The sequence below is a fragment of the Amblyraja radiata genome, chromosome 3 (assembly GCF_010909765.2).
Source record: "Amblyraja radiata isolate CabotCenter1 chromosome 3, sAmbRad1.1.pri, whole genome shotgun sequence".
Classification (NCBI taxonomy): Eukaryota; Metazoa; Chordata; class Chondrichthyes; order Rajiformes; family Rajidae; genus Amblyraja; species Amblyraja radiata.
In genome coordinates, this window is record NC_045958.1 from 10619722 (window position 1) to 10640716 (window position 20995).

General features: G+C 41.6%; 1 protein-coding gene across 1 annotated transcript in view; it reads right to left on the reverse strand.

The window, feature by feature from the left end:
• The window catches only part of fam172a (family with sequence similarity 172 member A), a 476702-nt gene that overhangs the window by 108387 nt on the left and 347320 nt on the right, over window positions 1-20995 (reverse strand). Inside the window, exon 10 of the mRNA XM_033017286.1 lies at window positions 17521-17605. Within this exon, the coding sequence (XP_032873177.1) occupies window positions 17521-17605 (85 nt within the window). The remainder of the gene's footprint in view (window positions 1-17520; window positions 17606-20995) is intronic.

The window sequence follows — 20995 nt, forward strand, 5'->3', positions numbered from 1 at the left end:
AGCGACCTGAGAACCCGCTCCGTAGACTGCGGGATGCGAGGAGCGGACGGCAGTAATTACTGTGCCGCTGGCAGTTAAACCAGCGGCTTCATATAACCCCCCCCCCCCCTCCCCCGAAGCAGGATACCCCCCCCCCCCCCACCCCCGACTTTGTAAATCACGGCTATCCCTTTGATAGGGACCGCGGGGATATCCCGGCTGCAATTACTGCGGGGATACCCAGATTGGGAGGGGGGGAAAGAAAGCCCCGAGTGGAGAACACTGTAGAGAAGCCCTGTTATAAGGGACCGCGGAGGAAAAGCTCGGGGGAGAAATAACCCGCAATGGAAGTGTTTCTACAAGGACCACAGAGGAACCCCAGCTGTAACAAACCACGACCACGAGACCAGACTCGGGAGGAGCATTGCCCCGCAGCAGAAGGTTTAAAAAGGACGTGCAGGTAAATTCCTTACTCGAAGGTCGTTTTGTGCTATTTTGTGAGAATATGTTACAGGAATGGACGCTGGCGGGAGCAACTGTGGTCGCATATCCCGCATGGAGAAGTTGATGTATCAGAAGCTCCAATGTGACATGCTCCGGTAAATGGACGCCCATGGCAGCACCTTATTGAGGGCTGCATAATGCATCTCCCTCGACAGAGGGGAGCATTAGGAGTCACTTCTGGGCTGACTCTGAAGACAGGGGTTTGGCTGAAGAAACCACAAGTGTGCAGGGGGTGCAGGAACAACACTACCAGCAGCAGGAGCTCGACGAGTGGCCGTCGGGTTCAGGAAGGCCACATCATCACACAAGACCTCACATCTTCGACGGCAGCACCCCTACGCACCCACCAGCAAACCAAGATGAACTGAAGCTGGTGAAAGCTTGAAGGCCGTACAACCAGGACAAAGGTCTTTTTTAGGCCACAGCCCAGAACGGCCTTCCTGGAAGATGCGTCAACCTCGTAAGCGAGCTCCTCTACCTCCAGGAGCAGATGTAAAATCATACACACATGTTTGAGGCAGCTCCTGGGTCGGATTGCGTAAGTCCTCCCATTCGGATAAAGGTATGGAACCTCATCGATGATGTCTCCTGTCACGGATACAAGTTGGTAATATTAAACTGGTTTGAATATTTACACTTGTTTGGGATAACACTAGATTAGTTTATACTGCACACAGGTATGGTTGGAGTTGCCTTTCAAGACAAGGCTCACAAGAATGGGATGTGGACTGATCATTGTCAACAGCCTCAACCCGCATGTGCAGTATAGACTTTTCTGAATAACTTCCATGTGATCATTTCCGCTCACAGGGTTGAAGATATTTGAAATTTAACTGGATGAGGCAACGATACACTCAGCTGCGTTACAATGGGCTAACTCCAGTTTCCAGATTATTTACCAAATCACTACTATCAGTGCTTCGGCTGCACAGAGCTAACAAATAAGTAGCATGGCCAATCTGGATGATATTGAACATACTGTATTTTACTAAATTAGCCGTATCAGCCACATAGCTATATTTGAGGAATTGGTTCTCACCCGTCCAGTTAAATTTAAATTAAGTTGATACCAACTGAAACTATTGATTGTTGGGATACAATCATTCATATATTGGTCTGGGATCAGCTCTGAGACAAAAAATTAGACCTCTGCTATTTTTTAGCTGAAACAATCAAAGTCACAATGATGGACAGCTTTGCTCAACTAAAACCTTTTATCCGTAAATCTTCAGTCATTTCCAAACTGATGCTATTGCCCAAAGATGGGTAATTTACTAATACCATCTCTAGTTACGGAGGCAGATGGGATTAGCATGAGTTATCAAGTGTTCAGTCATGGTATCAACTGCCAATGGACACCAGGTGCATTCTGTGCATTAAAGGGTGTGTGGATATGCATATACGGCATGCACAAGTCCAAGGTGATACACTTTGGTGGTGGTATATGTTAATCACAAAGGTACAATCAAATCAAAGTATCCGGTGATAGTTTTACCAAACTGCATTTAGCACTGGTGTATTGTTATGCAAAATCAATGACAACACAGAATGAATGTGTGATCACAAAGTATTTAATGACAATGTGGATTGATAGAACACTAACTATTGAGTTGCTTTGCATCCAGTTTCAATCAACAGTGAACGAGGCATACAGTGGCGAAGGGTGCATTCTCGCTACACTAGGAAGGAATGTTCTTTTATGTCTTCCTCCATTTGGCCTCAATAGACGGGTCTTGCAATATTCAGCAAGATTCCCGCTTCCGGGTTCATAGTGCCTGCCTGGGTTATACACCGATGGCTCCTGCTGAGGCGAAGAATGAACATAAAACCTTACATGGTTAATTCCGGATAAAAAGATGCTGGTTCAGTTGTGATGTGGAAACCATCCTCTGCATGATATAATCAATCATAGACTTACAGACTCTGAGAGATCGTTTCTGCGGCTTGGGTTGTCAAACCATAAGCGTTAAGAGTGCTCACTACAGATTGCAGGGATAGCACCAAATAGCAGCAATCTGCATAGGAGATGGGAAGCATTGTTTATGCTTCCTTACGTTTAACTCGGCACGGATGACTGACACATTAAAATTCAGTTTTCTGGGATTATAACATTAAGTTACTATTCCATTACTGTGCCTTAAGTACCTCCTAATCATTTGGCTGATGAGTACATAAACCACTCTGTCCGGTCTCACCCTCTGACATCCAGAGAATGAAGGTATCGTCAGCTTAAAACCTCCCAGGCTTAGGGACGCAGAGATATGGGTTGTTAACATTGTACTACGTCACTTCACCGATGGGCACCAGCAACATCCCTGCCCATGGTCATACTCACATACTAATGATTACGCCATGGCACTGAGTACAGCGCTATGAGTCCAGTCATTGCAACACTGGATAGGATGATCATATCTGCGGGCTATAATAACATGTTTTGTTTATGATTAATCAAGCAGATTAGACAGGAACACAAGACCAAACTAGAGTTGCATATCCCATGGACCTTGGGTTGCGTGTGATCACGCATTTACACCAGTATGTCAAAGTTCCTAAGAGCCTTATAGACTGACAGCAATATTATTAGTTACATAAAATCTTGTTAGAAGGAATCACTACGAACCTTCTCCAGATGGTTATATGGGTCTGGCATATACAGGAGTGTACATTGACATTGAGTCTCACTCCACCAGGACCGCTATACCTCAGCAGCAGGGATGGACCACATCCTAGCGGTTGCAGGATGGCCAAACTATTGATCTGTCCAAATATTCAGAATAAACCTATTGCCAGATCAGGGGTATTTGCCAACTCTATGTTAGGAATGGTTCATACTTCCTCCAGGTTGAGGGAGGTTATTATTGCCACTATTATTCATTAATAGCATCAACATGTCTATATCTATGTCATGTCTGAATGCATTCTTAATGTTCACTCATCATTGGCCTACTGATGCAGTGTATGACGCCTGGACTCGGTTCCACGGCATGAAATCACAGAGCTTTAAAATCTTCACGTAGTCACTCACGTGACTCTGAAGTAAAATAGTAAGATTAAACGAGAACTTACCAGTTTGAAATTTGATCTTTATTTTATGATGAGTAACGTTGAGGGATTACGTGCCCTCCGCTCCCAGCCCTCTATCATAAAGTTCAACTGGTATTATGGTTCTCTTATCTTACTATGTTCAGTTCAACAACTGTTTTCTGTGATTTCACACCGCTGCTTTGAAGATTGACACGCATGCGTACCGGACGGGGTCTTCACGTAATCCCTCAACGTTACTCCTCATAAAATAAAGATCAAACTTCAAACTGGTAAGTTCTCGTTTAATCTTACTATTATTTGTCAGTCCTGTTAGATGTCACTCTTACAGTCTTAACCTTGTATTCCTTTCCGACAGCTCTACCAATAAAACGATGTGAGGGGAAAGTTTGTAGGTATATTAGCTACTTTAAATTACCTAACGTGTGGGTATAGTATGGAGTAGTAGAATCAGGGAGGTGTTGAAGGGCATGTTATATGCTCTATTACTCAATTACTGAATTTAGTTTAGTTTAGTTTAGCGATACAACACGGAAACAGGCCCTTTGGCCCACCGAGTCCGCATCGACCAGCGATCCCCGCACATTTCTAACACTATCCAACACATACTAGGGACAATTTATACTTGTACCAAGCCAATTAACCTTCTAACCTGTACGACTTTGGAATGTGGGAGGAAACCGAAGATCTCGGAGAAAATCCACGCGGTCACGGGGAGAACGTACAAACTCCATACAGACAGCAGCTGTAGCCAGGATCAAACCCGGGTCTCTGGCACTGTAAGGCAGCAACTCTACCACTGTGCCACCATGTCGTCCCTAAATTTGATGATGATAAATTCATGTTCATAAATCTTTGGAGCAGGATTAGGCAATTCGGCCCATCGAGTCTACGCCATTCAATCATGGCTGATCTATCTTTCCCTCGCAACCTCATTCTCCTGCCTTCTCCCCATAATGTTTGACACCCTTACTAACCAAGAACCTGTCAATCTCTGCTTTAAACATTAACCAACGTGCATGTACTGATTTCGTACTTCAGGTTGTGCAGTAAATGGCTGATTTTACTCTCAAGTTCCGCAACCCTCTGATGCAGTAAAATCACAACAAGCTTTCCTGTATTGCAAATATCAATGAAGCATGATGAAGCAATGAAGTGGAAACTTCATGAATCTGCGAATGGCACAACTCAAAAGTGCCCCAAGGCACATTGAAGCTTCCCCTGTTGGGGGGGGGGGGGGTAATCAGAGTACATTAAACTAATGACAACTTTGTTATTGGATGCAAGCTGGTGATTGGTTGGGAAGTAGGAGACAGAGAATAACAATCAAAGAGAAAGTCCCTAATTCATATGATGTGACATGGTAATTCCCAGGGATTTTAAAAATGAGGTTTAGAATTTCACCATATTAATTTTAAAATATTTGGAGATTATCTAAGGCGGGATGTACAGTAAATTTTCAGAAGAGAGTAGGGCATAATAAAATGCCATGAAAATATTAAAAAGCAAGTGAGAAAATTGATGTCAGTCAATGTTCAATGTGGGAAGAGATACGCATAAGGGACATCTTGTTGATGAGAATACAGGACGTATGGATCAGCATGGATCACATGCACACGGGCCATTAAAACTAACACAAGTCTTCAAAATGGTGAAAGGACCATTCAGCCACCTCAAAAGGATTGGAATATAGAAGTAAGAAGGTGATTGCACTCTTGGTTGCACACTTTCTGCAGTGTTACATAGTTTTTCATCAAGATATATTGGGCTTTAAATGATACAGTACAGATTTACCAGAATGTTGTCAGAGGTTGAATAGTTAAGTTATGCAAACGGTTGCACAAACTTGAGTTGCATTTTCATGTGATTCAAATAGGATTAAGTAATATGATGCAATCACAGCATGATTATCAAAATTTAATGTAGCAGAATTAACAATTGAGCATTGGGAAATAAGACTGTTGAACAAGTAATATCAATGGTGCCTTTACTAATCTATTCACATAAGATGCAAGATTAAAATGTGTTCTACATTATGAAATTAAAAGTGAGAACTTTTTTAATAATCTTTCTTTTGTATTGATACCAAAAGATCTATAACTTATAAATACATTAATACACAATGGGTTGATAAATGTGTTCAGTGTTATACAATCTTGAAAGCACCTAATTTAAGAATATCAGTTTACTATAGATATCTTGCTTCTAAATATTTTCATGAAAGATTATTTTGCTTAAACTGACACAATAACAAATAACATGGCTGCTTGTGATAAGTTTAAAGTCGCCAAGTGACAGACAAGAATGTCAAAGAGGTTTAACTTGTAATCTTCCATCTGTAATAGAAAGCTGATCATCTGTGCATAGTTTTACATGAACTCTTAAATGAAGCTGTTGTATACATAGCCTCATGCGTAGAGCAAAAGAAGGAATAAAAACACAGGGAGTAACACCTTAAAGTCAGAGGTCATTGAAGATTTTGGCAAATCTGAGCAGACACTGCGCCAGATTAAACAAGGAGAGAGATTGCCCTCCAACAACCTGTTAATACCCTTAAATCTCACGATGACCTAGCTGAACATACTACTGTTTCATACGCGATGGTAGCTACACTAATTGTTGTCCCATGCTGAACTCGGGCCAGAGAGCTTATCAGCAGACTGAGGTGAAAAAATATTGAAAGTAATCCTACGTACAAAAAAATATGTAAAAACTGGTGTATTTCAAATCAGAAATAGAAATAATCATAAAATGTATTAATAAAAATGGTATCCTGAGATTCAAAATGTTACTGCAATGGTGTAAAGGAATCAACTCGCCAAGAGAATCTTAACCATGTCAGAGATTATTTGATCTTAAACTTCTGTTTATGAAACTGCTGATGTTCAGGTCTGGAACATACAATCGGGTTGAAATTTGATCCTGGTATAAAAATCACAACATCTTGTTGTGTAATCTTGTTATACTCAGCCACGGAGATATGGTATTTGCTTCCATTAATGGAACAGGCAACCTGTGATTTAAAGTGATTTTTTGCCCATACAGAGTGTCATCAGGCACAGAAACAGGCTCTTTGGCCCAATTTGCCCACGCCGACCAATAAGCCCCATCTATGTGAGTTCCATCTGGCCGCATTTGGCTTATATCTCTCTAAATCTTTCCGCACCATGTACCTTTGCAAATGTTTTTTTTAATGTTGTTATAGTGCCTGTCTCAACTATCTCCTCTGGCAGCATGCTCCATATAGAAACATAGAAACATAGTGCAGGGGTAGGCCATTCGGCCCTTCGAGCCTGCACCGCCATTCAATATGATCATGGCTGATCATCCAACTCAGTATCCTGTACTTGCCTTCTCTCCATACCCCCTGATCCCTTTAGCTACAAGGGCCACATCTAACTCCCTCTTAAATAAAGCCAATGAACTGGCCTCAACTACCTTCTGTGGCAGAGAGTTCCAGAGATTCACCACTCTCTGTGTGAAAAATATTTTTCTCATCTCGGTCCTAAAAGATTTCCCCTTTATCCTTAAACTGTGACCCCTTGTCCTGGACTCACCCTCAGTTTGAAAAAGTTTCCCCTCAGGTTCGTATTAAATCATTCCCTCTCACCTTAAATTTAAGTCCTTTGGTTCTTGATTCCCCTACTCTGGGTAAAGGACTCTGTGCATTCACACTATCTATCCCCCTCATGATTTTGTACATCTCTATAAATTACCCCTCAGCTTTCTGCACACTAAGGAACAAACACCCATCCTCTCCTTATAGCTCAGGCCCTTAAGTCCTCGCAGCATCCTTGTAAATCTTTTCAGCACTCTTTTCAGTTTAATGATATCCTTCCAATGACAGGATGACCAAAACAGAACACAATACGCTAAATATTGCCTCACCAATGTCCTGTACAACTGTAACATAACACCTCTACTTCTATACTAAATATCTCTGACCAATGAAGGCCAATGTACTGAAAGCCTTCTTGATCACCCTATCTACTTGTCGAGCCACTATCATGGAACTATGTGCCTGCACTCCTAGATCCCTCTGTTCTACAATACTCCCCAGGGCCCTGCCATTCACTGTGAAGGTCCTGCAATGGTCTGAGTTCTCAAAATGCAACATCTTGTACTTATATGCATTAACTTCCATTAACCATCCTCAGCCCAATTGCCCAGCTGATCGAGGACCAGGTGTAATTTTTGATAACTTTCCACACGATCTATAATACCACCCACTTTAGTGTCATTTGAAAAGTTACTATTCATGCCTTGTACAGTCTCATCCAAATCATTCATATAAACCATAAACAGCCATGAGCCCAGCACTGGTCACTGAGGCACACCTCAGTTACAGGCCTCCAGCGTGAAGAACAACCTTCCCTCATCACCTTCTTCTTCCTTCCATGAAACCAATTCTCTATCCAGTTGCTAGCTCTCCCTGGATCCTATGCGATCTAACCTTCCAGAGCAGCCTACCATTCGGAACCTTAACAAATACAGTGCATTCAGAAAGTATTCAGACCCCTTCACTTTTTCCACATTTTGTTACGTTACAGCCTTATTTAAAAATGAATTAAATTTTTTTTTATCATCAATCTACACACAATACCCCAAAATGAAGAAGCGAAAACAGGTGTTTAGATATTTTTGCAAAGTAATTAAAAAGAAATAACTGAAATATCACATTTACAAAAGTATTCAAACACTTTGCTATGATACTCAAAATTGAGCTTAGGTTCATCCTGTTTCCATTGATTATCCTTGAGATGTTTCTACAACTTTATTGGAGTCCACCAGTGATAAATTAAATTGATTGGACATGATTTGGAAAGGCACACACCTGTCTATATAAGGTCCCACACTTGACGGTGCATGTCAGAGCAAAAAACCAAGCCATGAAGACAAAGGAATTGTCCGTAGTCCTCTGAAACAAGATTGTGTCGAGACACAGATCTGGGGAAGGATATAAAATAATGTCTGCAGCATTGCAGGTCCAGAAGAGCACAGTGGAACAATCAGGACTCGTCATAGAGCTGGCCGCCCGGCCAAACGGAGCAATCAGGGGAGAAGGGCCTTGGACAGGGAGGTGATCAAGAACCCGATGGTCACTCTGACAGAGTTCCAGAGTTCCTCTGTGGAGATGGAAGAACCTTCCAGAAGGGAACTATATCGGCAGCACTCCACCAATCAGGCCTTTATGGTACAATGGCCAGATGGAAGCCTCTCCTCAGTAAAAGGCACATGACAGCCCGCTTGGAGTTTGCCAAAAGGCATGAGAAACAAGATTCTCTGGTTTGATTAAACCAAGATTGAACTCTTTGGCCTGAATGCCAAGCGTCACGTCTGGAGGAAACCAGGCACCGCTCATCACCTGGCCAATACCATACCTACAGTGAAGCATGGTGGTGGCAGTATCATGCTGTGGGGATATTTTTCAGCAGCAGGAACTGGGAGATGAGTCAGGATTGAGGGAAAGATGAATGGAGCAAAGTACAGGGAGATCCTTGATGACAACCTGCTCCAGAGCGTTCTGGACCTCAGACTGGGGCGGAGGTTCACCTTCCAATACAATACAATACAATACAAATCTATTCGTCATATGCACCAACCAAGGCACATTGAAATGAATTTGCCATGCAGTGACACAATTGAAAAAAGGAACACACCATATACAATAGAATCCAACACAAACATCCCCCATAGCATTCTTCACTGTGGTGGAAGGCAACAAAGTTCAGTCACTCCTCCTCCCCCGTTCATCCGTGGTCAGGGCCATGAACCATCCGCAGTCGCCGCCACAGACGGTCAGATGTACAGGCCCTCTTGTCGGGATGGTTGAAACTGCGACGTCGGGACGATCGAACACACGATCGATTGGAGTGCCCAAATCGGCCACTTTCCCACCAGATACCGAGCTCTTCTCCGGCGATCCCTGGCAAGGGATCCCAGGCTCCGGAGGTAAGTCCACGCCACGCCCACGGCTAGAAGCTCCGCAGACCACAGTCCCATGATGCCAGTCACCAGGCCAGCGATGGGAGCACTCCTTTCTGGAGACTCCCGGCAAGGGTTCACCCGCTCCACAATAGAAAAGTTTACGCTGCGCACGCTGCTGAAGCTCTGGGCCTGACTCCGGGAAAGGTCATTCCAAACCAAGCTGTTAGGCCGTGAGAGGGGAGGCAGATAAGGACATGAAAAAGGTCGCCTCTCCATCGAGGAAGTGACTGAAAAACGGTTTTTCCCACTTTTCCCCCCACCACCCACACAGAGACACCAAAACAAACATCTGGACATACCAAAAAAAAGTCGAAATAACAAACACGCTGTTGGCAGGGCAGCCGACTCGTAGCGCCCCCAACCGACCAACAGGACAATGACCCTAAGCACACAGCCAAGACAACGCAGGAGTGGCTTTGTGACAAGTCTATGAATGTCCTTGAGTGGCCCAGCCAGAGCCTGGATTTGAACCCGATCGAACATCTCTGGAGGGACCTGAAAATAACTGTGCATCGATGCTCCCCATCCAACCTGACAGAGCTTGAGAGGATCTGCAGAGAAGAATGGGAAAAATTACCCAAATACAGATGTGCCAAGCTTGTAGTATCATACCCAAGAAAACCTGAGGCTGTAATCGCTGCCAAAGGTGCCTCAACAAAGTGCTGAGCAAAGGGTCTGAATACTTATGTAAATGTGATATTTCAGTTATTTCTTTTTAATTACATTGCAAAAATTTCTCAACACCTCAATAACTTGCTTTGTTATTATAGGGTATTGTGTGTAGATTGATGATAAAAACAAATAATTTAATCAATTTTAGAATAAAGGGCCTGTCCCACTTAGGCGGATTTTTAGGCGACTACCGGCCACTGTCATAGTTGTAGCAGGTCGCCGAAAAACCAGAGACTGGACCCCCCTACGACAATGTTTACGACAATGTTTATGACAATGTCAACGACAAGCTACAACAACCTACCACCTAGTCGACGTCAAGCTACGGCAAGCTACCGACAACTGGCGACCCAATAGGACGTCCACCTACGACCACACCTATGACAACCTACAACAACCGAAGTCAACCTACGTCCATCCGCGACAAGTTACGACAAGCTTAGGCCCTGTCGGCAACAACTGAAGACAATTCAGTCGCCGGTACCTGTTGCTGGTTGACGTAGGTTGACTTCGGTTGTTGTAGGTTGTTGTACAACGGATAACAGAAAATAAATCTCACAAATACAACATTCTCGTAAAATAAAGCATTCAGTAAATTAGATTGTTTCAAGGAGACAAGGCAGGAAGTTCAAGAAATAAAATGATAATTCTTCAGTACAATAATATGATTATTGCAAACCATCCCAGAATTACAAAATGTGACAGATTAAATCTATTATAACTTTTCGCACCACCTACCTATTTAAATAAATACACATTTTAGCTTTGTTTAGAGATACAGTGTGGAAACAGGCTCTTTGGACCACCAGATCCATATCGACCTCTTCACACCAGTTATGTGTTATCCTGTTTACTCATCCACTCCATACATGTTATGGTCAATTTACAGAGCCAATTAACCTACACATTGAGATGTGGGAGGAAACCCATGAGGTCACAGGGATAACATGCAAGTTCCACACACTCAGCACCCGAGATCAGGTTAGAACCTGGGTCTGACGCTGTGATGCAAGTTTGCCAGCTGCGGCACTGTGCCGCCCTGTTCTTTTATCCTGCATATTTGCTGTATGTTGCAAAATCCAAATTTCTGTCTTGAATAGTCATTATCTTTAAAGACAAAAGCATAGAGACATTGATGTTGAGAATTCTCACAATTGATAGGGAAGAAATAATTAATAGCAGAAATAATTTTGTTGTCGGGGAACAAAGAATCATCGATTTTCCTCAGGCTTTCTCATTTTTGTTCCTAATGTCTACATGAGTAAAATAATACAGAAAGTGCTAAAAATACTATGTGGTCAAGCAGCATCTGTGGTCTGAGAAACAAATGTAATGTTTTAGGTCAATGAGCTTCCATCACTTTTGAAATTTTACAACTTGAAACTATTTTTCCCACGGATGTTGCCTGACCTGCAGAGTATTTTCGTCATTTTTGGAATAAAATTACGTATTTTATCAGTGTAAAAATGAAAGGAACTGGTACATGTGCCCTATGCTAATCAGGATTTTATTAGGAGGATTTGTACAGATACTTGGTAATTGGTGGACGGGTAATTTAAGATCAATAAAAGATCAATTTAAATTATTAGGGAAATATTGTGTATATTATTATGCTTTAGGGGATAGATGGACATTGTTAATTCAGAGAAGTTGTAATTGATTTGATTTATTCATTGAATCAGCCAATTGAAAATTATGTCTACCAATAGCCAATGTAATTTGAAGGCATTTCACCAAATAAAAGCTGTTGTATTTTACATAGATTAACTGAATTCCACTTTTAACACTTTTCCAATCTGCAGTGTAAAAACTGGTATCTTTTGCTCTCTGGGTACTTCATTCTATAGGAGTTGACATCATAAAATTTTGCACATAATTGAAATATGAGCTTGTGTGCATCTGTGAACATCTCACGGATATTTTGATGACCAGCTAATTAGTTGTAAGGACATTAAATTGAGTGGTAAGTGGTATCTTCTTAATCAACTAGATTTGAAATGTAAAGAAATGAACAAAGACTTCAGTGCAATTAACTTTGATAATTAGGCATGGGAAAATAAAACAGAGTATTCTACGCACCTGCGGGTAATTGTAGTGGGGATATTATTCAAAGTTCTAGCAAAGATTACAGAAATATAGCAATGTGAGCATTGAGCTGCAGAACACATAGCGAGGTGGTAACACTTACATCAATCTTAAGCAACAATCCACTATCCATATATATCTTTGAAAGAAATGGTGATATCTGACATATGGACTTTGAACGTGACAAGGCATCCTCAGGGCTTTCTACTTCAGCCTGAGATTCAATCAATGCCACATACTCTATCACTCACCTACATCCACAAGAGATAGTGGCCAATCAACAAAGCAACTGCATATCTTTGGAATATGGCAAGACATCTGAGTGCTTGAAGGAAAGCTCCACCATTACGGAGAAAATGTGCAATCTCCACACTGATAACATATACAGTGCCCTCCATAATGTTTGGGACAAAGACCCATCATTTATTCATTTGCCTCTGTACACAATTTGAGATTTGTCATAGAAAAAATTCACATGTGCTTAAAGTGCACATTGTCAGATTTTATTAAAGGGTATTTTTATATATTTTGGTTGCACCATGTAAAAATTACAGCTGTGTTTATACATAGTCCCCCCTATTTCACGGCACCATAATGTTTGACACACATGGCTTCAACCGTGTTTGTAGTTGCCCAGGTATGTTTAAATGCCTCCTTAATGCAGGTATAAGAGAGCTCTCAGCACCTAGTCTTTCCTCCAGTCTTTCCATCACCTTTGGAATCCTTTATTGCTGTTTATCAACACGAGGACCAAAGTTGTGCCAATGAAAGTCAAAGAAGCCATTATGAGACTGAGAAACGAGAATAAAACTGTTAGAGACATCAGCCAAACCTTAGGCTCACTAAAATCAACTATTTGGAACATCATTAAGAAGAAAGAGAGCACTGATAAGCTTACTAATCGCAAAGGGACTGGCAGGCCAAGGAAGACCTCCACAGCTGATGACAGAAGAATTATCTCTATTATAAAGAAAACCACCCAAACACCTGTCCGACAGATCAGAGCACTCTTCAGCAGTCAGGTGTGGATTTGTCAATGCCACTGTCCACAGAAGACTTCAAGAACTGAAATACAGAGGCTACACTGCAAGATGCAAACTACTGGGTAGCTGCAAAATCAGGATGGCCAGGTTACAGCTTGCCAAGAAGTACTTAAAGTTCAAAGTTCAGATGTATTTGTCACATGCACCATAAGGTGCAGTGAAATTAATTTACTATGCAGCGTTACAATTGAAAAAGGACACAATGCACAACAATAAAAGAGCAACCACAGTCCGGAAAAAGGTCTTGTGGACTGATGGGATGAAGATTAACTTATATCAGAGTGATGGCAAGGGCTAAGTATGGAGGAGAGAAGGAACTGCCCAAGATCCAAAGCATACCACCTCATCTGTGAAACACGGTGGTGGGGGTGTTATGGCCTGGGCATGTATGGCTGCTGAAGGTACTGGCTCACTTATCTTCATTGATGATACAACTGCTGATGGTAGTAGCATAATGAATTCTGTATAGACACATCCTATCTGCTCAAGTACAAATAAATGCCTCAAACTCATTGGCCGGTGGTTCATTCTACAGCAAGACAATGATCCCAAACATACTTTTAAAGCAACAAAGGAGTTTTTCAAAGCTAAAAAATGGTAATTTCTTGAGTGGCCAAGTCAATCACCTGATCTGAACCCAATTGAGCATGCCTTTTATATGCTGATGAGAAAACTGAAGGGCACTAGCCCCCAAAACAAGCATAAGCTAAAGATGGCTGCAATACAGGCCTGGCAGAACAAACACCAGAGAAGACACCCGGCAACTGGTGATGTCCATGAATCGCAGACTTCAAGCAGTCATTGCATGCAAAGGATATGCAACAAAATACTAAACATGACTACTTTCATTTACTTGACATTGCTGTGTCCCAAACATTATGGTGCCCTGAAATGGGGGGTGGGGGCGGGGTAACGACGACTATGTTTAAACACTGCTGTAATTTCTACATGTTGAAACCAAGATGTATAAAAATGGCCAAATGGTGCCAGCACAATAACCTGGCCCTCAACACCAGCAAAACCAAGGAACTGATTGTGGACTTTGGAATGGGTAAGATGGTGGAAAGGGTCAAAGGCTTCAAATTCCTGGGCGTGCACATCTCTGAAGATCTTTCCTGGACCGAGAACACTGATGCAAATATAAAGAAAGCACATCAGCGCCTCTACTTCCTGAGAAGATTACGGAGAGTCGGTATGTCAAGAAGGACTCTCTCTAACTTCTACAGGTGCACAGTAGAGAGCATGCTGACTGGTTGCATCGTGGCTTGGTTCGGCAACTTGAGCGCCCTGGAGAGGAATAGACGACAAAAAGTAGTAAAAGCTGCCCAGTCCATCATCGGCTCTGACCTCCCTTCCATCGAGGGGATCTATCATAGTCGCTGCCTCAAAAAGGCTGGCAGCATCATCAAGGACCCACACCATCCTGGCCACACACTCATCTCCCCGCTACCTTCAGGTAGAAGGTACAGGAGCCTGAAGACTGCAACGACCAGGTTGAGGAATAACTGCTTCCCCATAGCCATCAGGCTATTAAACTCGGCTCGGACAAAACTCTGAACATTAATAGCCCATTAACTGTTTATTTGCACTTTATCAATTTATTTATTCATGTGTGTATATATTTATATAATGGTATATGGACACACTGATCTGTTCTGTATTCGTGCCTACTATGTTCTGGAGTGCTAAAGCAAAGCAAGAATTTCATTGTCCTATGAGGGACACATGACAATAAACTCTCTTGAATCTTTATTAAAATCTGCCAATGTGCACTTTAACTACATGTGATTTTTTTATATTACACATCTCAAATTGTTGAGTACAGAAGCAAATAAATAAATGATGGATCTTTGTCCCAAACATTATGGAGGGCACTGTAGGTCATGACTGAATTCGAACTGCTTGCTGCTGCAACACTGGACTGCCCAGAATTGACCACATATCACCTTGACCACTTGATCCTCTTCCATTCTATAGGATTATGGCTGACTGAACCTTTCTCAAATCCATTTTCCAACACTATTCCCATAACCATACATTCCTTATTGATTAAAAACCTATTGATCTCAGATTTCTGAGGCAAGGAATTCCAAACACAGACAACCCTTAAAGAAGACATCTTTTAATGACTCATCTTAGTCATAAACTGAATCATAGAGTCATACAGCACATGAAGAAGCCCTTTGGCACAACACCATGCTGACCAAACCCCCATCTAAGCTAGTCCCATTTGCCTATGTTTGGTCCATATATCTTCCCAAACCCTTCCTCTCTTGTACCTGTACATATGTCTCTTAAATGTTGTTGTACCTGCCTCAACAACTTCCTCTGATAAAAAGGATGTCCCTTTACGTTGAAACAATGCCCTTACCATCCCTTCCAGGGCACGAAGGAGTGCAGTAGAATACATTTATCTAATTCAATGTACACACAATATATCTCTAAACAGTTACATTTTAATACACCACAAAATAAAATAAATTAATGAAAGAATAAATTTAAGGATAACAGTTCTGTTTCGTCTCAACCTTATTCTATTTTGCCCCATTTATATATACATTTTTGATCTGGGAAGCACTTAAATGCTTTTCCTCAAATTTTACAATAAACTAGCTGAAACACTCTTCCGTGATTTACATGCATATAGAGTGGCCATTGCTTACAGTTTGTTAGGTACAACCACTATTGTCAATGTTTCATTGTGAAAATTTCTCAACTTCATAATCCATGTTTAAAGTCTTCTACCTTTGTTAACATTTTATTCTTTTCATAGAACAGTGCAGAAAGAACTGGTGTTATGCAATCTGATTTCTAGGCAAAGAACACTAGAACATAGGAGCAGTTATGGTCCCCTAGCCTGAGTTCAACATCTCACCCAAAAAGAAGAGGTTATATTTCTGCACGGATCCTGCTGATCACCCATAGCAATTTTGGAAGAAATACAAAAAACATCGGACAGCCAAGGATAAATACTGTTCCCCTATGGTTATTTGGGGAAAAACGTAGAAACTACTTTCATCCATTCAATTAATTGGTTGGTGATTTCATTTTAGCATAAAGTAAATTAAACTGAACTGCTGTGTATTAATATATTTTTGGACATACCTTTACTTTTATAATACGTATTTTCCTGTTACATTCATAATTTTCACTATTTCATGAATAATGGGGGAGCATTGTTGATACCATTGTTATTGTTAGGAATAAATTAATGGATCTTAAACAGTGTCGTTGGATAAAGCACTCAAATAGTTAGTCTGACAAAGGAATAGCCACTCTCTCCAGCCGGCTTCCCCTTGTGTGCCACATTGTAGGATTTGGAAAGTCAAGGAACTACAGATGCTGGTTTAACAAATAAAACTTCAAAAAGTGCTGGAGTAACTCAACAGGTCAAGCAGCATCTCTGGAGGGCATGGATAGGCAAAGTTTTGGGTCAGGATTTCGCCTATTCCAGGTGTTCCAGTGTTGCTGCCTGACACACTGTGTTGCTCCAGTGCTTTGTGTTTCTTTTGCATGGTAGGATTTGCCAACCTCAAGAATGGAAAGAGCACAAGGATTGTGACGAAAAGTTTTGGAATTATGGACCTTAATGTTCCATTCCGAGTACAAGACTAGTATTTGACACATCTCATTTCCAGATGTATATGTGGGAGCATTCCCAAAATCAACTTTGTCATATGAGAATAAGGTGTCACAGTTGAAGCAGAAAATTCCATCCACTTATGTAATGGTGTCTCAACACAGAGCTTTTGATATAAGCAGTTCAGGGTTATCCACACTGCTGTGAGTCTGGAGTCACATACAGGTCAGAAGGATAAGCATGGCAGATTTTTTTCCATGAAGGACATTTCAAACCTTATGGGGTTTTTTGAACATGCAGCAGTTCCATGGCAACCAGTGCTGAGTATCTTTTTTCATTAAATTCCAGCTTATTTAATTAACTGAAATTAAAATCCCCAGCTACAGTGGTAGGATTTGAGCTCTTGTCTCTTAATTGTCTGTCCAGGCCTCAGAACTTCACCCAGTAACTTAACCACAGCATCACTGTAAAACTCGCAGTTTTAGTTCATAAAACAAACAGAACAGAAACAATTGCTTGTCAACTGAAACATCTCTGTTCAAACATTTGTTAATTCCCTGTACAACATTACATGCCCCCTCATTCATCATCTCTGTCCACTTTTTTGGCAAAGTATAACTAAAGTACCTGCAGAGACCCGAGGGCAGTCTGGCAACATAAATTCTACGGGCGTGTCCAATGGTTCAGAGCTTGACACCCAGTTACGGCAATGCTGAAACATAAGATATGAGTAAATGTTATGAGCATGACTTCTAATACCTGTATCATGTATGAGCATTATCTTTCACTCTCACAGTCAACATTAGTTGGAATTATGTGATAATTTACACAATGACATTTATCCAATTAGCACACTTTGGTAGAAATTTAAGAAGTTTAAGAGCCATTTCCGAATTTTCTGACCTTTTTTTGTTATTATGAAAGTTATTATTGAATAATGCAGAAAAGTGTGTGTGACTTTTCAGGAATTTCATAGTTATTAATAATACTGCTCAAAGCAAAAATGTATATATTTAATAAATGAACATTTTCCCAGTATTGACTGGTACTTTTTAAGTAAAAGGCGGGCCAACAGTATTGTTGGAGGGCTTGCCTCTGCAAAATTCAGAGACATAATGTCCAAGGCATCATGCACTACTGAGTAGATGTCACAATGCAATAGACCTTGCATTTGCATGCTTCACAAAACTCGTAAAAGTGTGTTTTGAACCAGATCATGTAAGGAAAGTATAGAGGAGAGATACGCTCAATTCTACAAGGAGACTGGAATCATTCAAAAGGGAGGACAATGGGTTCAGATGGCTAAAGCCGTATGGCTAATGGTTAGTGGCGCAGTGGCACAGCTACTAAAGCTGCTGTCTCATAGTTGCTGTGTGTGTGGACTTTGCAGGTTCTTCTTTTTTTTCAAATTGCATGTTCTCCTTGTAGGTTTCCCTCAGATGCTCATTTCCTCTCATTTCCTAAACATGTATAGATCAGTAGGTTAATTGGCCACAGTAAATGGCTAGTGTGTGGGTGAGTGATGGAATCTGGGGTATATTCATGGGAATGTGGGAGAATATAATGTTGGATTCTTATGAATGGGTGATTGAGGGTTAGAACAGACATGGTGGGCCAGTGAATTGTGTCCTCTGATGCAAGTTAAAAACTCCTGATAGCCCCACCCGAGCATGTTTGTACTATTTAATATCATTGTACAAATTCAACATGTTTTAGTGTCTCAGATGTATTAAAATTCTGGAAGGGCAAATATTGACTTTGTGCAACTTGCCTATTATTAATTCATATTTTATATTTTATTGTAATTGAACTGTGTAGCACACAAAAAAATATCCTCTTGCTTCTCAATTTCCATGCAAAGGTGCATTAATTTTCACGTCTATTTATTTTTCAAACAGCAAGTTCAGCATTAGTGATTTATTTGTTCATTCAATTATTTGTAAGCTTACTAATATGATAAAACAATGCATGCACAACTACTTACAAATATTGTGAACATTTTGAATTAAACAATTTGAGCAATGCTTTTAAACAATAAAATCCAACATATTCAATGATTGCTTAGCATTAATGCATAACTATATAAAAAAAAAACTACAATTATGGTTATTTACTTTTTGAGGAAAGCAATTAGTATTTTCCAATTTCCCTAGTTTTGTGAGCCGAAATTTGAACATTTTGATATTGGTAACCACCTGAATTATAAATCAAACAAGAGAACTGCGTACAAAGTGGACAGTATGTTGAACCCTTCTTTTGAATGTTGACTATTCGCACTAACATTTACAGTGGTAGAGAGACAGTCTTGCAGATGAAAAACAAGAAATAAATGTGCCTCATATGAATACCAAACTATTACAATATGAACATTTTATGGACTGGGATAAGTGATTCTTGAAATTGTGCATAATATCCTGGTTCTTAACTAAAAACACAGATTCTGAAAGCATTCAAAATGAAAGAATGAACTCCATTTGTGTGAGTTTGTGCAGTTGAACAAAACAGCTGTTTATGTGGTATAGAAACAGAAATAGGTCAAAGTCATTTCGAAACATGTTGACAGAATAGTAACCTGAAATACAAATTTGATAATTTTTAACATATAACCACCACGTGAGGATTATTTTTCTGGGAAATTGCTAATACCGAGCTGGATGCAATGGAAATCTGCATTTATTTATGAATTGCTGGTCCCGGAGGAATGAATGTGCAAGGCAATAACTGTTAAGTGCTTGGGAGATGTTTTCTATTGTTCAGGTACAGACAACTACCAATTACATCCATATTATTGATTGCTTAAAATGAGTCTAGAAAAGGGAAAGTGTCATCCAAATAGAAGTTCTGTATAGTGTGTTAATTTTCACACTCAAATGACTTTTAAGTACATCATTTGATTTTTAAGTACATCATACAAGATTAGTGATATTTTAGCGGCACCTAGTGGTGAAGCTGTGTATTCAGAACCCTCGTCATTGGTCGGGACTGTCACGTGACCGTGGTTTCGTTCGCGGGCTTTTCAATATGTTCAGTAGCTAGTGCTCCTCATGACGACAGGAGCTTAGATAGTTTGTTCCTGACCAAGTACACGTGTAGTTCGAGTGTTGTTTCGCTAATAATGAACATTTTGTTCTACCTGCCAGGTCTCACTACTTTGGTGACCCAGTCGATCCGAAAGTTTCTCGGATCCGTTATTATAAACGCTGCCGAGAACCTCAACGCCAATCCGGCACAGCAAATTGCAGTTTCGCTAAAACTGCCCGTTTTCTGGGCAGTACAACCTCATGTGTGGTTCCAGCATATTGAGGCCCAATTTTAGATTCGGCAAATTGTCGCTGGTTCGACTAAATATTTCTACGTGGTCGGTGTGCTGAACTAAGAAACCGCCACCCGATTGATTCCTTACCTTCAACATCCGCCTGCCGACAACACGTACGAGGGCCTCAAGGCACTGCTGCTGCGTACTTTCGGGCTCAGCCGTCGTGATCGAGCCTCCAAGGTCCTGCACATGGGCGGCCTCGGTGACTGCAAGCGTCTGTACTGATGAGCGAAATGCTCTCGCTGATGGACGGTCACCAGCCTTGTCATCTCTTCAAGCAGACGTTTCTCGAGCAGATGCCAGATGACACCCGCCTGCTCCTCGCCGATGGCGACTTCACCGACCCCCCGCAACTCACCAAGCGAGCGGACGAGCTGTGGCTCGCCAAGCAACAGGAACACGATTCCATCAGCCGGATGTCTACAGCTCCGCGACGGCTTCGACAGTCCATTCCACCTTCTACCGTCAACACTACGCCACAACTGGCCGCTGCGGATTCCAGTAAGCGCCTGTGTGTTACTAGCACCAACGCTGGGGTGCGGAGGCCCGCCGATGCCGTTCTCCCTGCTCGCATCCAGGAAATGCTTCGGCCGATTGCCACTAGAGGCTATCGCGGTTGGCCATAAACATCGCCTCTACGTCTGGGACCGTCGTTCCGGACTCCGATTCCTCGTCGACACGGGGGCAGAGATCAGCATACTGCCCCCGTCCGGGGTCGACATCCGTTCTGGTAAGTGAGGCCCCACCTTGGCCGCCTGACAAGCTGGCCCCACCACCGGCCCACCG